The sequence below is a fragment of the Pseudophryne corroboree genome, chromosome 10 (genome assembly GCF_028390025.1).
Source record: "Pseudophryne corroboree isolate aPseCor3 chromosome 10, aPseCor3.hap2, whole genome shotgun sequence".
NCBI classification, from domain to species: domain Eukaryota; kingdom Metazoa; phylum Chordata; class Amphibia; order Anura; family Myobatrachidae; genus Pseudophryne; species Pseudophryne corroboree.
In genome coordinates this window covers 9,331,010-9,347,537 of record NC_086453.1, presented here as the reverse complement: position 1 = coordinate 9,347,537, position 16,528 = coordinate 9,331,010, and the positions used below count along the sequence as shown (strand labels likewise).

General features: G+C 51.0%; 1 protein-coding gene across 1 annotated transcript in view; it reads left to right on the top strand.

The window, feature by feature from the left end:
- Window positions 1-16,528, top strand: part of FBXO42 (F-box protein 42) — a 35,407-nt gene that overhangs the window by 5,227 nt on the left and 13,652 nt on the right. Inside the window, exon 2 of the mRNA XM_063942091.1 lies at window positions 14,734-14,997. Within this exon, the coding sequence (XP_063798161.1) occupies window positions 14,751-14,997 (247 nt within the window). The 5' untranslated portion in view covers window positions 14,734-14,750. The remainder of the gene's footprint in view (window positions 1-14,733; window positions 14,998-16,528) is intronic.

The following is a 16,528-nucleotide window of genomic DNA, read 5'->3' as shown; positions in this document are numbered from 1 at the left end:
CCCCCTGACTCACTCTCTCCTCTCTCTCTCTCCCTCTCCCTCTCTCCCTCCCTCCCCCTGACTCTCTCTCTCTCTCTCTCCCTCCCCTGACTCACTCTCTCTCTCTCACTCTCTCTCCTCCCTCCCCCTGACTCACTCTCTCTCTCTCCCTCCCCTCCTGACACTCTCTCTCTCTCTCCCTCCCCCTGACACTCTCTCTCTCCCTCCCCTGACACTCTCTCTCCCTCACCTCCCCTGACTCACTCTCTCTCTCTCTCCTCCCCTGACACTCTCTCTCTCTCCCTCCCCCTGACACTCTCTCTCTCTCCCTCCCCCTGACACTCTCTCTCCTCCCTCCCCTGACTTCTCACTCTCTCTCTCTCTCTCCCTCCCCCTGACTCACTCTCTCTCTCTCCCTCCCCCTGACTCACTCTCTCTCTCTCTCTCTCCCCCTGACTCACTCTCTCCCTCCCCCTGACTATCTCTCTCTCCCTCCCCCTGACTCACTCTCTCTCTCTCCCTCCCCCTGACTCACTCTCTCTCTCTCTCGCTCTCTCCCCCTGACTCACTCTCTCTCTCTCCCTCCCCCTGACACTCTCTCTCTCTCCCTCCCCCTGACTCTCTCTCTCTCTCCCTCCCCCTGACTCACTCTCTCTCTCTCCCTCCCCCTGACTCTCTCTCTCTCTCTCTCTCTCTCTCTCTCTCTCCCTCCCCCTGACTCTCTCTCTCTCCCTCCCCCTGACTCTCTCTCTCTCTCTCTCCCTCCCCCTGACTCTCTCTCTCTCTCTCCCTCCCCCCTGACTCTCTCTCTCTCTCTCCCTCCCCCTGACTCTCTCTCTCTCTCTCTCTCTCTCTCCCTCCCCCTGACTCTCTCTCTCTCTCTCTCTCTCTCTCTCTCCCTCCCCCTGACTCTCTCTCTCCCTCCCCCTGACTCTCTCTCTCTCTCTCTCTCTCCCTCCCCCTGACTCTCTCTCTCTCTCTCTCTCTCCCTCCCCCTGACTCTCTCTCTCTCTCTCTCTCTCCCTCCCCCTGACTCTCTCTCTCTCTCCCTCCCCCTGACTCTCTCTCTCTCTCTCCCTCCCCCTGACTCTCTCTCTCTCTCCCTCCCCCTGACTCTCTCTCTCTCTCTCCCTCCCCCTGACTCTCTCTCTCTCTCTCTCTCCCTCCCCCTGACTCTCTCTCTCTCTCCCTCCCCCTGACTCTCTCTCTCTCTCTCTCCCTCCCCCTGACTCTCTCTCTCTCTCTCTCCCTCCCCCTGACTCTCTCTCTCTCTCTCTCTCTCTCTCCCTCCCCCTGACTCTCTCTCTCTCTCTCTCCCTCCCCCTGACTCTCTCTCTCTCTCCCTCCCCCTGACTCTCTCTCTCTCTCCCTCCCCCTGACTCTCTCTCTCTCTCTCCCTCCCCCTGACTCTCTCTCTCTCCCTCCCCCTGACTCCCCTCTCTCTCTCTCTCTCTCTCTCTCCCTCCCTCCCCCTGACTGACTCTCTCTCCCTCCCCCTGACTGACTCTCTCTCCCTCCCCCTGACTCTCTCTCTCCCTCCCCCTGACTATCTCTTTCTCCCTCCCTCCCTGACTGACTCTCTCTCTCTGACACTCTCTCTCCCCCCTCTGACTGTGTGCCTCTCTCTCCCTCTTTCCCTCCCTGACTGACTCTCTCCCCGACTGACTGACTGACTGACTCTCCCTCCTTGACTGACTCTCTCTCTCCCTGACTGACTGATACCCCTTTTCCACTAGAGTAGCACGGGTCGCAGCCGTGTCGCCTGACACGGCTGCGACCCGTGCTACAGCCCCCTGCAGACAGCGCTCACCAACCCGGCAATTGCCGGGTTGGTGACGTGCTAGTGACGCTGCAGGGGCGGCGCTGGGAGATCACATGATCTCCCAGCGCCGCCCTCCCTGAGCACTGTGAATGGGAGCCGTGTCGCCTCGACACGGCTCCCGTTCACACTAGACAGCTAGCCGGGTTGAACACGTGTTCAACCAGGCTAGCTACCAGGGTAGGATTCCCGGATCACTTGATCTGGGAATTTGCCGGGGGACCCGTTTCCACTAGGGAAAAACACGGGTAAATGCGCGCCCCCGCGCATTTACCCGTGTTTTAAGGAGCTAGTGGAAAAGGGGTATGACTCACTCTCTCTTCCTCCCTTACTGACTCTCCCTCATCCATAATGACTGTCTCTCCCTCCCTCCCTGCCTGCCCACCGTCTCTCCCTGCCAGCCTGCCGACTATCTTTATACATCTTTCTGTCTTTCCCATCCGTGCTGACTGTCTCTATGCACTCTGTCACTGTCTCTCCTGCCTACTGACTGTCTCTTTCTGTGCACCTCTAGGACTGTGTACATCTAGCTGTGTGTATAGGCTGTGTGCAGGAGACAGATCACCGCCAGGACTGTGTGTACATCTAGCTGTGTGTCTATAGGCTGTGTGCAGGAGACAGATCACCGCAAGGACTGTGTATACATCTAGCTGTGTGCAGGAGACAGATCACCACCAGGACTGTGTATACATCTAGCTGTGTGTCTATACTGTGGGTTGTGTGCAGGAGACAGATCACCGCCAGGACTGTGTGTACATCTAGCTGTGTGTATAGGTTGTGTGCAGGAGACAGATCACCGCCAGGACTGTGTGTACATCTAGCTGTGTGTGTGTATAGGCTGTGTGCAGGAGACAGATCACCGCCAGGACTGTGTATACATCTAGCTGTGTGCAGGGGACAGATTACCGCCAGGACTGTGTATACATCTAGCTGTGTGCAGGAGACAGATCACCGCAAGGACTGTGTATACATCTAGCTGTGTGCAGGAGACAGATCACCACCAGGACTGTGTATACATCTAGCTGTGTGTCTATACTGTGGGTTGTGTGCAGGAGACAGATCACCGCCAGGACTGTGTGTACATCTAGCTGTGTGTGTATAGGCTGTGTGCAGGAGACAGATCACCGCCAGGACTGTGTGTACATCTAGCTGTGTGTCTATAGGCTGTGTGCAGGAGACAGATCACCGCCAGGACTGTGTGTACATCTAGCTGTGTGTGTATAGGCTGTGTGCAGGAGACAGATCACCGCCAGGACTGTGTGTACATCTAGCTGTGTGTATAGGTTGTGTGCAGGAGACAGATCACCGCCAGGACTGTGTATACATCTAGCTGTGTGCAGGAGACAGATCACCGCCAGGACTGTGTATACATCTAGCTGTGTGCAGGGGACAGATTACCGCCAGGACTGTGTATACATCTAGCTGTGTGTATAGGCTGTGTGCAGGAGACATATCACCGCCAGGACTGTGTATACATCTAGCTGTGTGCAGGAGACATATCACCGCCAGGACTGTGTGTACATCTAGCTGTGTGTGTATAGGTTGTGTGCAGGAGACAGATCACCGCCAGGACTGTGTATACATCTAGCTGTGTGCAGGAGACATATCACCGCCAGGACTGTGTATACATCTAGCTGTGTGCAGGAGACATATCACCGCCAGGACTGTGTATACATCTAGCTGTGTGCAGGAGACATATCACCGCCAGGACTGTGTATACATCTAGCTGTGTGCAGGAGACATATCACCGCCAGGACTGTGTATACATCTAGCTGTGTGCAGGAGACATATCACCACCAGGACTGTGTGTACATCTAGCTGTGTGTGTATAGGTTGTGTACAGGAGACAGATCACCGCCAGGACTGTGTATACATCTAGCTGTGTGCAGGAGACATATCACCGCCAGGACTGTGTGTACATCTAGCTGTGTGTATAGGCTGTGTGCAGGAGACAGATCACCGCCAGGACTGTGTATACATCTAGCTGTGTGCAGGAGACAGATCACCGCCAGGACTGTATATACATCTAGCTGTGTGCAGGAGACAGATCACCGCCAGGACTGTGTATACATCTAGCTGTGTGTGTATATGCTGTGTGCAGGAGACAGATCACCGCCAGGACTGTGTATACATCTAGCTGTGTGCAGGAGACAGATCACCGCCAGGACTGTGTATACATCTAGCTGTGTGCAGGAGACAGATCACCGCCAGGACTGTATATACATCTAGCTGTGTGCAGGAGACAGATCACCGCCAGGACTGTGTATACATCTAGCTGTGTGTGTATATGCTGTGTGCAGGAGACAGATCACCGCCAGGACTGTGTATACATCTAGCTGTGTGCAGGAGACAGATCACCGCCAGGACTGTATATACATCTAGCTGTGTACAGGAGACAGATCACCGCCAGGACTGTATATACATCTAGCTGTGTGCAGGAGACAGATCACCACCAGGACTGTGTATACATCTAGCTGTGTGCAGGAGACATATCACCGCCAGGACTGTATATACATCTAGCTGTGTGCAGGAGACAGATCACCGCCAGGACTGTGTGTACATCTAGCTGTGTGTCTATAGGTTGTGTGCAGGAGACAGATCACCGCCAGGACTGTGTGTACATCTAGCTGCGTGTGTATAGGCTGTGTACAGGAGACAGATCACCGCCAGGACTGTATATACATCTAGCTGTGTGCAGGAGACAGATCACCGCCAGGACTGTATATACATCTAGCTGTGTGTCTATAGGTTGTGTGCAGGAGACAGATCACCGCCAGGACTGTGTGTACATCTAGCTGCGTGTGTATAGGCTGTGTACAGGAGACAGATCACCGCCAGGACTGTGTGTACATCTAGCTGCGTGTGTATAGGCTGTGTACAGGAGACAGATCACCGCCAGGACTGTGTGTACATCTAGCTGCGTGTGTATAGGCTGTGTACAGGAGACAGATCACCGCCAGGACTGTGTATACATCTAGCTGTGTGCAGGAGACAGATCACCACCAGGACTGTATATACATCTAGCTGTGTGCAGGAGACAGATCACCGCCAGGACTGTATATACATCTAGCTGTGTGCAGGAGACAGATCACCGCCAGGACTGTGTATACATCTAGCTGTGTGTGTATATGCTGTGTGCAGGAGACAGATCACCGCCAGGACTGTGTATACATCTAGCTGTGTGCAGGAGACAGATCACCACCAGGACTGTATATACATCTAGCTGTGTGCAGGAGACAGATCACCGCCAGGACTGTGTATACATCTAGCTGTGTGCAGGAGACAGATCACCGCCAGGACTGTATATACATCTAGCTGTGTGCAGGAGACAGATCACCGCCAGGACTGTGTATACATCTAGCTGTGTGCAGGAGACAGATCACCGCCAGGACTGTATATACATCTAGCTGTGTACAGGAGACAGATCACCGCCAGGACTGTATATACATCTAGCTGTGTGCAGGAGACAGATCACCACCAGGACTGTGTATACATCTAGCTGTGTGCAGGAGACAGATCACCGCCAGGACTGTATATACATCTAGCTGTGTGCAGGAGACAGATCACCGCCAGGACTGTATATACATCTAGCTGTGTGTCTATAGGTTGTGTGCAGGAGACAGATCACCGCCAGGACTGTGTGTACATCTAGCTGCGTGTGTATAGGCTGTGTACAGGAGACAGATCACCGCCAGGACTGTGTGTACATCTAGCTGCGTGTGTATAGGCTGTGTACAGGAGACAGATCACCGCCAGGACTGTGTATACATCTAGCTGTGTGCAGGAGACAGATCACCACCAGGACTGTGTATACATCTAGCTGTGTGCAGGAGACAGATCACCACCAGGACTGTATATACATCTAGCTGTGTGCAGGAGACAGATCACCACCAGGACTGTATATACATCTAGCTGTGTGCAGGAGACAGATCACCGCCAGGACTGTGTATACATCTAGCTGCGTGTGTATACACAGTAAATACTTGGATAGAACTTGATTTTGTGCAGTTGGTGATGCAGTTAGATTTATGTGTAAAGCTGTTATATGTGATTTATCCTCTGGCAGTGGCGGTGTAACCAGTACATAATGTGTAAATGAAATAATGCATGACAGTGGGGTAGTTGGCACGTGTTATTGTAAAGTGTCAGCTTCTTGGGCCAGGGTCAGTAATTGGGGATCGGGAAAGCTGGAAGGGGCCTGTAGTTTGAGTCTTAGCACTTTGCCTCATCCCCCAATGCTGCAAACACTCTGCGCTTACTAAATGCTGCATTATTTTGCATGGATCGCTAAAGGTGTCCATCGTCATAACATAATATACAAGTGTCTGTTACGTAGATGTAATAAACGCTGGGGTGATAGCATTAAAGTAACATTCTGTCATCAGACAGTGATACATACTAATTGGTGTCAGCTAATTCCTGGCCCTATGACTTTAGTGGTCTCCAATGGCAGCCATGTTTCCAGCTACTCCCAGCTGACGTGTTTCTGTGCAGTGTTATCCTTATAATGCCTCTTGTTTTTTATTAACTTTTTATTTCTCTAACGTCCTAAGTGGATGCTGGGGACTCCGTCAGGACCATGGGGAATAGCGGCTCCGCAGGAGACAGGGCACAAAAAAGTAAGCTTTTAGGATCACATGGTGTGTACTGGCTCCTCCCCCTATGACCCTCCTCCAAGCCTCAGTTAGGTTTTTGTGCCCGTCCGAGCAGGGTGCAATCTGGGTGGCTCTCCTAAAGAGCTGCTTAGAAAAAGTTTTTTAGGTTTTTTATTTTCAGTGAGTCCTGCTGGCAACAGGCTCACTGCATCGAGGGACTTAGGGGAGAGAATTTCAACTCACCTGCGTGCAGGATGGATTGGATTCTTAGGCTACTGGACACCATTAGCTCCAGAGGGAGTCGGAACACAGGTCTCACCCTGGGGTTCGTCCCGGAGCCGCGCCGCCGACCCCCCTTACAGATGCTGAAGATTGAAGGTCCGGAAACAGGCGGCAGAAGGCTCTTCAGTCTTCATGAAGGTAGCGCACAGCACTGCAGCTGTGCGCCATTGTTGTCACACACTTCACACCAGACGGTCACGGAGGGTGCAGGGCGCTGCTGGGGGCGCCCTGGGCAGCAATATATAATACCTTTTATGGCAAAAGAATACATCACATATAGCCATTAAGGCTATATGTATGTATTTAACCCATGCCAAATGTCTAAAACTCCGGGAGAAAAGCCCGCCGGAATAGGGGGCGGGGCTTATTCTCCTCAGCACACAGCGCCATTTTCCTGCTCAGCTCCGCTGTGAGGAAGGCTCCCAGGACTCTCCCCTGCACTGCACTACAGAAACAGGGTAAAACAGAGAGGGGGGGCATATTTTGGCGATATTTTTATATATTTAAGCGGCTATAAGGAACAACACTTATATAGGGTTGTTCCCATATATATTATAGCGCTTGGGTGTGTGCTGGCAAACTCTCCCTCTGTCTCCCCAAAGGGCTAGTGGGGTCCTGTCTTCGATAAGAGCATTCCCTGTGTGTCTGCTGTGTGTCGGTACGTGTGTGTCGACATGTATGAGGACGATGTTGGCGTGGAGGCAGAGCAATTGCCGATAATGGTGATGTCACCCCCCAGGGAGTCGACACCGGAATGGATGGCTTTGTTTATGGAATTACGTGATAATGTCAGCACATTACAAAAATCAGTTGACGACATGAGACGGCCGGCAAACCAGTTAGTACCTGCCCAGGCGTCTCAGACACCGTCAGGGGCTGTAAAGCGCCCTTTACCTCAGTCGGTCGACACAGACACAGACACTGAATCTAGTGTCGACGGTGATGAAACAAACGTATTTTCAAGTAGGGCCACACGTTATATGATCACGGCAATGAAGGAGGCTTTGCATATCTCTGATACTACAAGTACCACAAAAAGGGGTATTATGTGGGGGGTGAAAAAACTACCTGTAGTTTTTTCCTGAATCAGAGGAATTAAATGATGTATGTGATGAAGCGTGGGTTAACCCAGATAGAAAAATGCTAATTTCAAAAAAGTTATTAGCATTATACCCTTTCCCGCCAGAGGTTAGGGCGCGCTGGGAAACACCCCCTAGGGTGGATAAGGCGCTCACACGCTTATCGAAACAAGTGGCGTTACCGTCTCCTGATACGGCCGCCCTCAAGGATCCAGCTGATAGGAGGCTGGAAACTACCCTGAAAAGTATATACACTCATACTGGTGTTATACTGCGACCAGCCATCGCCTCAGCCTGGATGTGCAGTGCTGGGGTCGTCTGGTTGGATTCCCTGACTGAAAATATTGATACCCTGGATAGGGACAGTATTTTATTGACTATAGAGCAATTAAAGGATGCTTTCCTTTATATGCGAGATGCGCAGAGAGATATTTGCACTCTGGCATCGAGAGTAAATGCGATGTCCATATCTGCCAGAAGGAGTTTATGGACGCGACAGTGGTCAGGTGATGCGGATTCCAAACGACATATGGAAGTATTGCCGTATAAAGGGGAGGAATTATTTGGCGTCGGTCTATCGGATCTGGTGGCTACGGCAACTGCCGGAAAATCCACTTTTTTACCTCAGACCCCCTCCCAACAGAAAAAGACACCGTCTTTTCAGCCGCAGTCCTTTCGTTCCTATAAGAACAAGCGGACAAAAGGACAGTCATATCTGCCTCGGGCAGAGGAAGGGGTAAGAGAGGGCAGCAAGCAGCCCCTGCCCAGGAACAGAAGCCCTCCCAGGGTTCTGCAAAGCCCTCAGCATGACGCTGGGGCCTTACAAGCGGACTCAGGAACGGTGGGGGGTCGACTCAAGAATTTCAGCGCACAGTGGGCTTGCTCACAGGTGGACCCCTGGATTCTACAGGTAGTATCTCAGGGTTACAGGTTGGAATTCGAGAAGTCTCCCCCTCGCCGGTTCCTAAAGTCTGCTTTGCCAACGTCTCCCTCGGACAGGGCGACGGTATTGGAAGCCATTCACAAGCTGTTTGCTCAGCAGGTGATAGTCAAGGTACCCCTCCTACAACAGGGAAAGGGGTATTACTCCACGCTATTTGTGGTACCGAAGCCGGACGGCTCGGTAAGACCTATTCTAAATCTCAAATCTTTGAACCTGTACATACAAAAATTCAAGTTCAAGATGGAGTCACTCAGAGCAGTGATAGCGAATCTGGAAGAAGGGGACTTTATGGTGTCCCTGGACATAAAGGACGCTTACCTGCATGTCCCAATTTGCCCTTCACATCAAGGGTACCTCAGGTTCGTGGTGCAAAACTGTCATTATCAGTTTCAGACGCTGCCGTTTGGATTGTCCACGGCACCTCGGGTCTTTACCAAGGTAATGGCCGAAATGATGATCCTTCTACGAAGAAGAGGCGTATTAATTATCCCTTACTTGGACGATCTCCTGATAAGGGCAAGATCCAGAGAACAGCTGGAAGACGGAGTAGCACTAACCCAACTAGTGCTGCAACAACACGGGTGGATTCTGAATTTTCCAAAATCTCAGTTGACCCCGACGACACGTCTGCTGTTCCTGGGAATGATTCTGGACACGGTTCAGAAAAAGGTGTTTCTTCCGGAGGAGAAAGCCAGGGAGTTATCCGAACTTGTCAGGAACCTCCTAAAACCAGGGACAGTGTCTGTGCATCAATGCACAAGAGTCCTGGGAAAGATGGTGGCTTCTTACGAAGCGATTCCATTCGGCAGATTCCACGCACGAACTTTTCAGTGGGATCTGCTGGACAAATGGTCCGGATCGCATCTGCAGATGCATCAGCGGATAACCTTATCGCCACGGACAAGGGTGTCTCTTCTGTGGTGGTTGCAGAGTGCTCATCTGTTAGAGGGCCGCAGATTCGGCATACAGGACTGGGTCCTGGTGACCACGGATGCCAGTCTGAGAGGCTGGGGAGCGGTCACACAAGGAAGAAACTTCCAGGGAGTATGGTCAAGCCTGGAGATGTCTCTTCACATAAATATACTGGAGCTAAGAGCGATTTACAATGCTCTAAGTCTGGCAAAACCCCTGCTTCAGGGTCAGCCGGTGTTGATCCAGTCGGACAACATCACGGCAGTCGCCCACGTAAACAGACAGGGCGGCACAAGAAGCAGGACAGCAATGGCAGAAGCTGCAAGGATTCTTCGCTGGGCGGAAGATCATGTGATAGCACTGTCAGCAGTATTCATTCCGGGAGTGGACAACTGGGAAGCAGACTTCCTCAGCAGACACGATCTACACCCGGGAGAGTGGGGACTTCATCCAGAAGTCTTCCACATGATTGTGAACCGTTGGGAAAAACCAATGGTGGATATGATGGCGTCCCGCCTCAACAAAAAACTGGACAGGTATTGCGCCAGGTCAAGAGATCCTCAGGCAATAGCTGTGGACGCTCTGGTAACACCGTGGGTGTTCCAGTCAGTGTATGTGTTCCCTCCTCTGCCTCTCATACCAAAAGTACTGAGAATTATACGGCAAAAGGGAGTAAGAACGATACTAGTGGCTCCGGATTGGCCAAGAAGTACTTGGTACCCGGAACTTCAAGAGATGCTCACGGAGGATCCGTGGCCTCTACCTCTAAGACGGGACCTGCTTCAGCAGGGACTGTGTTTATTCCAAGACTTACCGCGGCTGCGTTTGACGGCATGGCGGTTGAACGCCGAATTCTAAAGGAAAAAGGCTTTCCGGAAGAGGTCATTCCTACACTGGTAAAGGCCAGGAAGGAGGTGACTGCACAACATTATCACTGCATTTGGAGGAAATATGTTGCGTGGTGTGAGGCCAGGAAGGCCCCCACGGAGGAATTTCAACTGGGTCGATTCCTACATTTCCTGCAAACAGGATTGTCTATGGGCCTCAAATTGGGGTCCATTAAGGTTCAAATTTCGGCCCTGTCGATTTTCTTCCAGAAAGAATTGGCTTCAGTTCCTGAAGTCCAGACTTTTGTAAAAGGAGTACTACATATACAGCCCCCGGTTGTGCCCCCAGTGGCACCGTGGGATCTTAATGTAGTCTTGGATTTTCTAAAATCCCATTGGTTTGAGCCGCTCAAATCGGTGGAGATGAAGTATCTTACATGGAAAGTAACCATGCTACTGGCCCTGGCTTCAGCCAGGAGAGTATCAGAATTGGCGGCTTTATCATATAAGAGCCCATATCTGATTTTCCATACGGACAGGGCAGAACTGCGGACGCGTCCTCATTTTCTGCCTAAGGTGGTGTCAGCGTTTCACCTGAACCAGCCTATTGTGGTGCCTGCGGCTACTAGCGATTTGGAGGATTCCAAGTTGCTGGACGTTGTCAGGGCATTGAAAATATATATTTCAAGAACGGCTGGAGTCAGAAAGTCTGACTCACTGTTTATATTGTATGCACCCAACAAGATGGGTGCTCCTGCTTCTAAGCAGACTATTGCTCGTTGGATTTGTAGCACAATTCAACTTGCACATTCTGTGGCAGGCTTGACACAACCTAAATCTGTCAAGGCCCATTCCACAAGGAAAGTGGGCTCATCCTGGGCGGCTGCCCGGGGAGTCTCGGCATTACAACTCTGCCGAGCTGCTACTTGGTCAGGGGCAAACACGTTTGCAAAATTCTACAAATTTGATACCCTGGCTGAGGAGGACCTGGAGTTCTCTCATTCGGTGCTGCAGAGTCATCCGCACTCTCCCGCCCGTTTGGGAGCTTTGGTATAATCCCCATGGTCCTGACGGAGTCCCCAGCATCCACTTAGGACGTTAGAGAAAATAAGAATTTACTTACCGATAATTCTATTTCTCATAGTCCGTAGTGGATGCTGGGATTGTGCGGATTGTCTGCAATACTTGTACATAGTTATTGTTACAAAAATCGGGTTATTATTGTTGTGAGCCATCTATCCAGAGGCTCCTCTGTTATCATGCTGTTAACTGGGTTCAGATCACAAGTTGTACAGTGTGATTGGTGTGGCTGGTATGAGTCTTACCCGGGATTCAAAATCCTTCCTTATTGTGTACGCTCGTCCGGGCACAGTATCCTAACTGAGGCTTGGAGGAGGGTCATAGGGGGAGGAGCCAGTGCACACCAGATAGTCCTAAAGCTTTTACTTTTGTGCCCTGTCTCCTGCGGAGCCGCTAATCCCCATGGTCCTGACGGAGTCCCCAGCATCCACTACGGACTACGAGAAATAGAATTATCGGTAAGTAAATTCTTATTTTTATTTTATTTTAACATGTTAGTGCATTGCAGACCATTTGTAATCATCCTCATCCATCCCTTCCCCAGTGTAGCCTGGGGGTCATTTCTCTAAGGCACCCAGCAGGGGAGACCCTTACAGTCACACTCCGCAGTGCCCTGGCTGGGATAGCACCCATGTGCCATTGTTACGGAGGCTGCAGTATGCGGGTGTACAGGCTGTGCGGGCAGTAAGAGAATCACCTTGATGAGCGACATGTATACAGCAGTATCCAGTCCTGAGGAATCGCTGCCATATCCGGTATCACAGGAGGTGCTCCGTCTACCTCTGCGTGAGCTAATACAGAGGTATCTCGGTAATAACCTGCTCTGATGGGGACCTTGGGGAACTCCGGAGCAGTTTGATAATAGGCCTGGGACCTCTCCTGCAGCGTGTCTGTCTCCTCCCCGCTGGCTCTTTATGGGGGCAGAGTGAGCAGGTATTTTAGAGCTCTGAATAGAAAGATGGTGCCGGCAGCTCTGATTAAAAGAATGTAAATGTCATAAATAACATTACTTTCTAGGATATGGTCAGCTAGATGACGTATAAGAGGGACTTATCTCTATGAATGTTCTCTCAAGGATAAAGATCCTGTATTACAGTGTAGCTTGGTGCTGTGGTTGGGCCACGTCTCTTCTGTAGCTAAGAATCATGGGATACGTTCCCAGCAGTCACTGCTGTGTAGCATGGGGCTGCCACATACTGTAGCGGATGCTGCTGAGGGTTTTCTGGCAGGAATATCTGTCTCTGTTTAACCCATTCATCCCAGCTCAGCCTCTATAAGGTTACTAGTGGTGTATTTATTATAAAGCATTCCCAGATTCCGTACATTCGGGCGGCAAATATGCGCTGGCTTACTTGCAGAACATCATTGGAGACAAATGAGCAACAGCTCCTGTTCACAGGAGCTAACACTCTAATTGGTGTATCCACTATGAGAGAGAATAAGACATGCAGGATAACCGTATCATAAGGGTGCGTGACGCTGGTATAGCTGCTGACCTTTTATTCTGATATGTGCTTGTTATAGTGAGTGTCAGCCTCATGGGCCAGGACACTCCACAGTCTGTATAAACGTCTGTGGTAAATTAATTGTGACCAGCCTGTACCACGCCTCCGTCTCCTGTGCCCGTTCTGCCATTTCCCATGGAGGAAGGTTGGCGTGCCCAGGCAGATAGGAAATCTGTGCGTGCCAGGGCTCTAGGGCAGGATTAATGGTTGTGTGAGTGACAGGACAGTAACCTGTAATAATCTATATTGTATTAAGAGGCGGGGATTTTGTGAGTACCAGTAATGCAGTAAATCCAGAAGCACTTTCTCAGGCTGTCAGCATTTTGGGATCCCAGCGGGTGAGTCAGGATTGCTGGTGCCCGGAAAGACCCTCTGCTTGTTGTGCTCTTCCTGGCTGCTGGTCTCCCGTGCATCCTCTGGCAGCCATTAGGATGGGCCCCTGGAATTGTGCCCGTACAGATGTTACGCTACGTTCCGGGCACTAACACTACAGCCACCCTTCAGTGACGTAGTGTTCATTCTAGCACCCTGCACATTTCAAAACCCCTGCAATTCCTCTTTCCTGCCTGGGGTTTACCGCTCTCTGCTTTGGTGCTTCTAACACAGTCTCAGCCACTGAGATGTAGATAAGACTGTGCTAGAAGCACCACAGCAGAGAGCAACACCTCAGGCAGAAGAGAGGAACTGCACAGGTTTTGAAAGGTGCACTAGTGACATCCTAACCATGGCCTCCTAATAGAGCGAGAGCGGCTGGGGACGCAGTAGGAGCCATGCCCCAGAGGTGGCCTGTGTGATGCTGGGTGTGGGGCACGTGATGCTGTGTGGTGGTCTCTATGGCGTATTACAGGGGGCAGCACAGTGCAATGCTTCTTTTCCGGGGTGATACAGACTGGTAAAATATGTGTGTGTTTTGAAGCGATACAGCTTGGTGTATGTTGGGCACAGGGTGGCATGTAAGTGTGTTGGTTAAAGGGAAGCTAGACACTTGTGTCTGTGTAATGGGCATCTAGTTATACATGTGATGGTGTGCGGCTGCAGAGGACGGAATTGCTGTGTTCTAGTCACACAGTGTAGAGGGCACCCTGTGATGGGAGAGCCCTAGGGTAACAGGAAGTGGGGTACTTGGTTTATGGTAGATTGGTGCTCTACTATCTTGTAATACCCCTTTTCCTCCAAATTGCTGGTCCCAGCCCGTGTCAGAGGTGAGTCAGACCCGATTTACAGTGCAGGCTTTACCCCTTCCAGATTGCACCCCTGTGCAGTCTGTCTGTCCTGCTGTCGCTGGAAGATGACATCATCTCCAAGCACCCGGTCATCCAGCTCTCTCTAAACTTTAAGCGTGACCCGGTTCACGCCGCTTACACAGTAGGCTACCGGGATCTCACCCTGGTAGCCACCCGCGTCGGTTTCCCGGGTAACTTGACCTGAGTTATTTTTCAAGGACCCATTTCCACCAAGCAGCAGCCTGGGTTGTCCAAGGCAGTGACCCAGGTTATTGCGGCAGTGGAAAAGCGGTTTAAGATGGAACCATGTAGGAATGTTTTGTGGGATAATCACTTGCCTGTGACCTGTGACCTGGAGTGTGTGTCAGTAGACTATAGAGTGTAAGCTCCACAGGTGCAAGGACTGATGTGACTGCCCATATATTCTCTGTGCAGCGCTGCGGCACATGTGTGTGCTATACATTAACATGCGTGTTTCTCTCCCCTCAGCACGTGTGTGGAATGCCATGGCCTGCTCCTCCGAGAGTGAAGATGACGCATTTATGGCCGTAGACGGAGAGGACGCCACAGACGGAACAATGGAACAGGATGATGAACCGCGCACTCAGACAGCGCCTGAACCGACCAAACATAAGCGCTCCATGTTCGAGCTGCCGGAGGAGGTCCTGGAATACATCCTGTCCTTCCTGTCGCCGTATCAGGAACACAAGAGCGCGGCGGTTGTATGTAAGCAGTGGTACCGGCTCATCAAGGGTAAGTGTCGTGGAATTAGCCGCAGGTTGAGTTGCCCGGACTGTTCCCGCCGCTGAGGTGCCCAGAGCTACTCAGTTACAGACCTATGAGGCAGCAGTCCACGCTTCGTTCTACTTGCATCCTCCAAGAAGATACTGCGCAATACCACCCACGGCTTACTGAATATGCCCCTTTGACTTGTTACTGACTGTGGCTGACGGAAGGCAAAGGATAATTCCACCCACCGCTGAAACTGCTGTAAAATCCAGTCCCCACGATGGTGTTGCGTTTAGGTGTTCTATCATGACCCCCGACGGCTTACACCTCCTCTTGCCATGCACCCAGCTCCTCCAGCTGATACGTCACGGTTGTGATTGGCTGGATCGATAGAAACAAGTTTACTTGTAAAATTTTCCTTTGTTCCCAGTAGATTCTCACTGTCCCCACGAATCCCATCCCACACATGTAACATAATATTCCCGGTCTGTGGTCAGTACAAGTATTATATGGTGGATAGTTACTAAGCTTGGTGATGCTGACCCTCCGTACTCTAGAATCAGGCTCCGTCCTTGTGTAATTGTATACTCACACGTCGCTGTAATCGCTCAGTCTCTTTCCCTCAATCTGAGCATATAAACAGTTCTGGCCCATGCGCCGGCTCTTTGGCTGTTATGGTATAGTAATCCTTACATGGCGGATAGAACCGTTCCCAGTGGTCAGACAGAAATGCCGCCCTCCCTTCTATCCTGGCCCCTGGGACTGTACAGAGGTTTTATATACATTGTAATTGAATGCTGGTCTTTTAGTAAAACAATACAAGTGACTAACAAAGGAAAAAGGCAGGAAGCCGTATACAGGCATGCCGAAACAGTGTGAGAGTAATAGGGTACAGACCGTATGAAGGGTAGAGTATTCCCCGCACCGTGTGAGCCATGCCGACATTATAATGTGTGGGACTAATATAGCAGGGGCTGGGAACCTTTGGCCATCCCACTGTTGTTGAACTACACATCCCAGCATGCCCTGCAACAGTTTTAGCATGGCCGGCTGCAGGGAAGTAAAAGATAAGCCGTTAAATCCCCAGTGCTAGTTGTTGTACAAGGATCGTCGCATAAGTGCCCAGTAGCTGTGCCATGGCGGTGGCACAAAACTGGGCCGACATATGGTCAGTCGGGTGCAACTGTCTCATTAGGAGTCTCTACATTACAGATGTGTGGCGGACTCAAAAATCAGGTGCCCTTTTACCCTGTTGGGGGGGGGGGGGAGTTGTAATATGTTGTAATTGCCACTACCAGGCAGAGACCTGGACGTATGAGTGGAAGCTAGCTGGATTGGGGAAGTGCGATGTAAGTGCGTTATTGGGCAGGGTCTTGTATAGTTTCTTATCAGAGTTGTGCTGTACATTGTAAGTAGATCTGCCCACAGCTGTGATGGGAAGGGCTGTATGTATGCAGTAAGTCCATGTTAGCTGGTTGGGTCCAGATAAGTAATATCCTACATTGGAGTCTATTGAGGTTCTCAAAAGTTTCCCATAAGTTAATAAGCAGTTCTT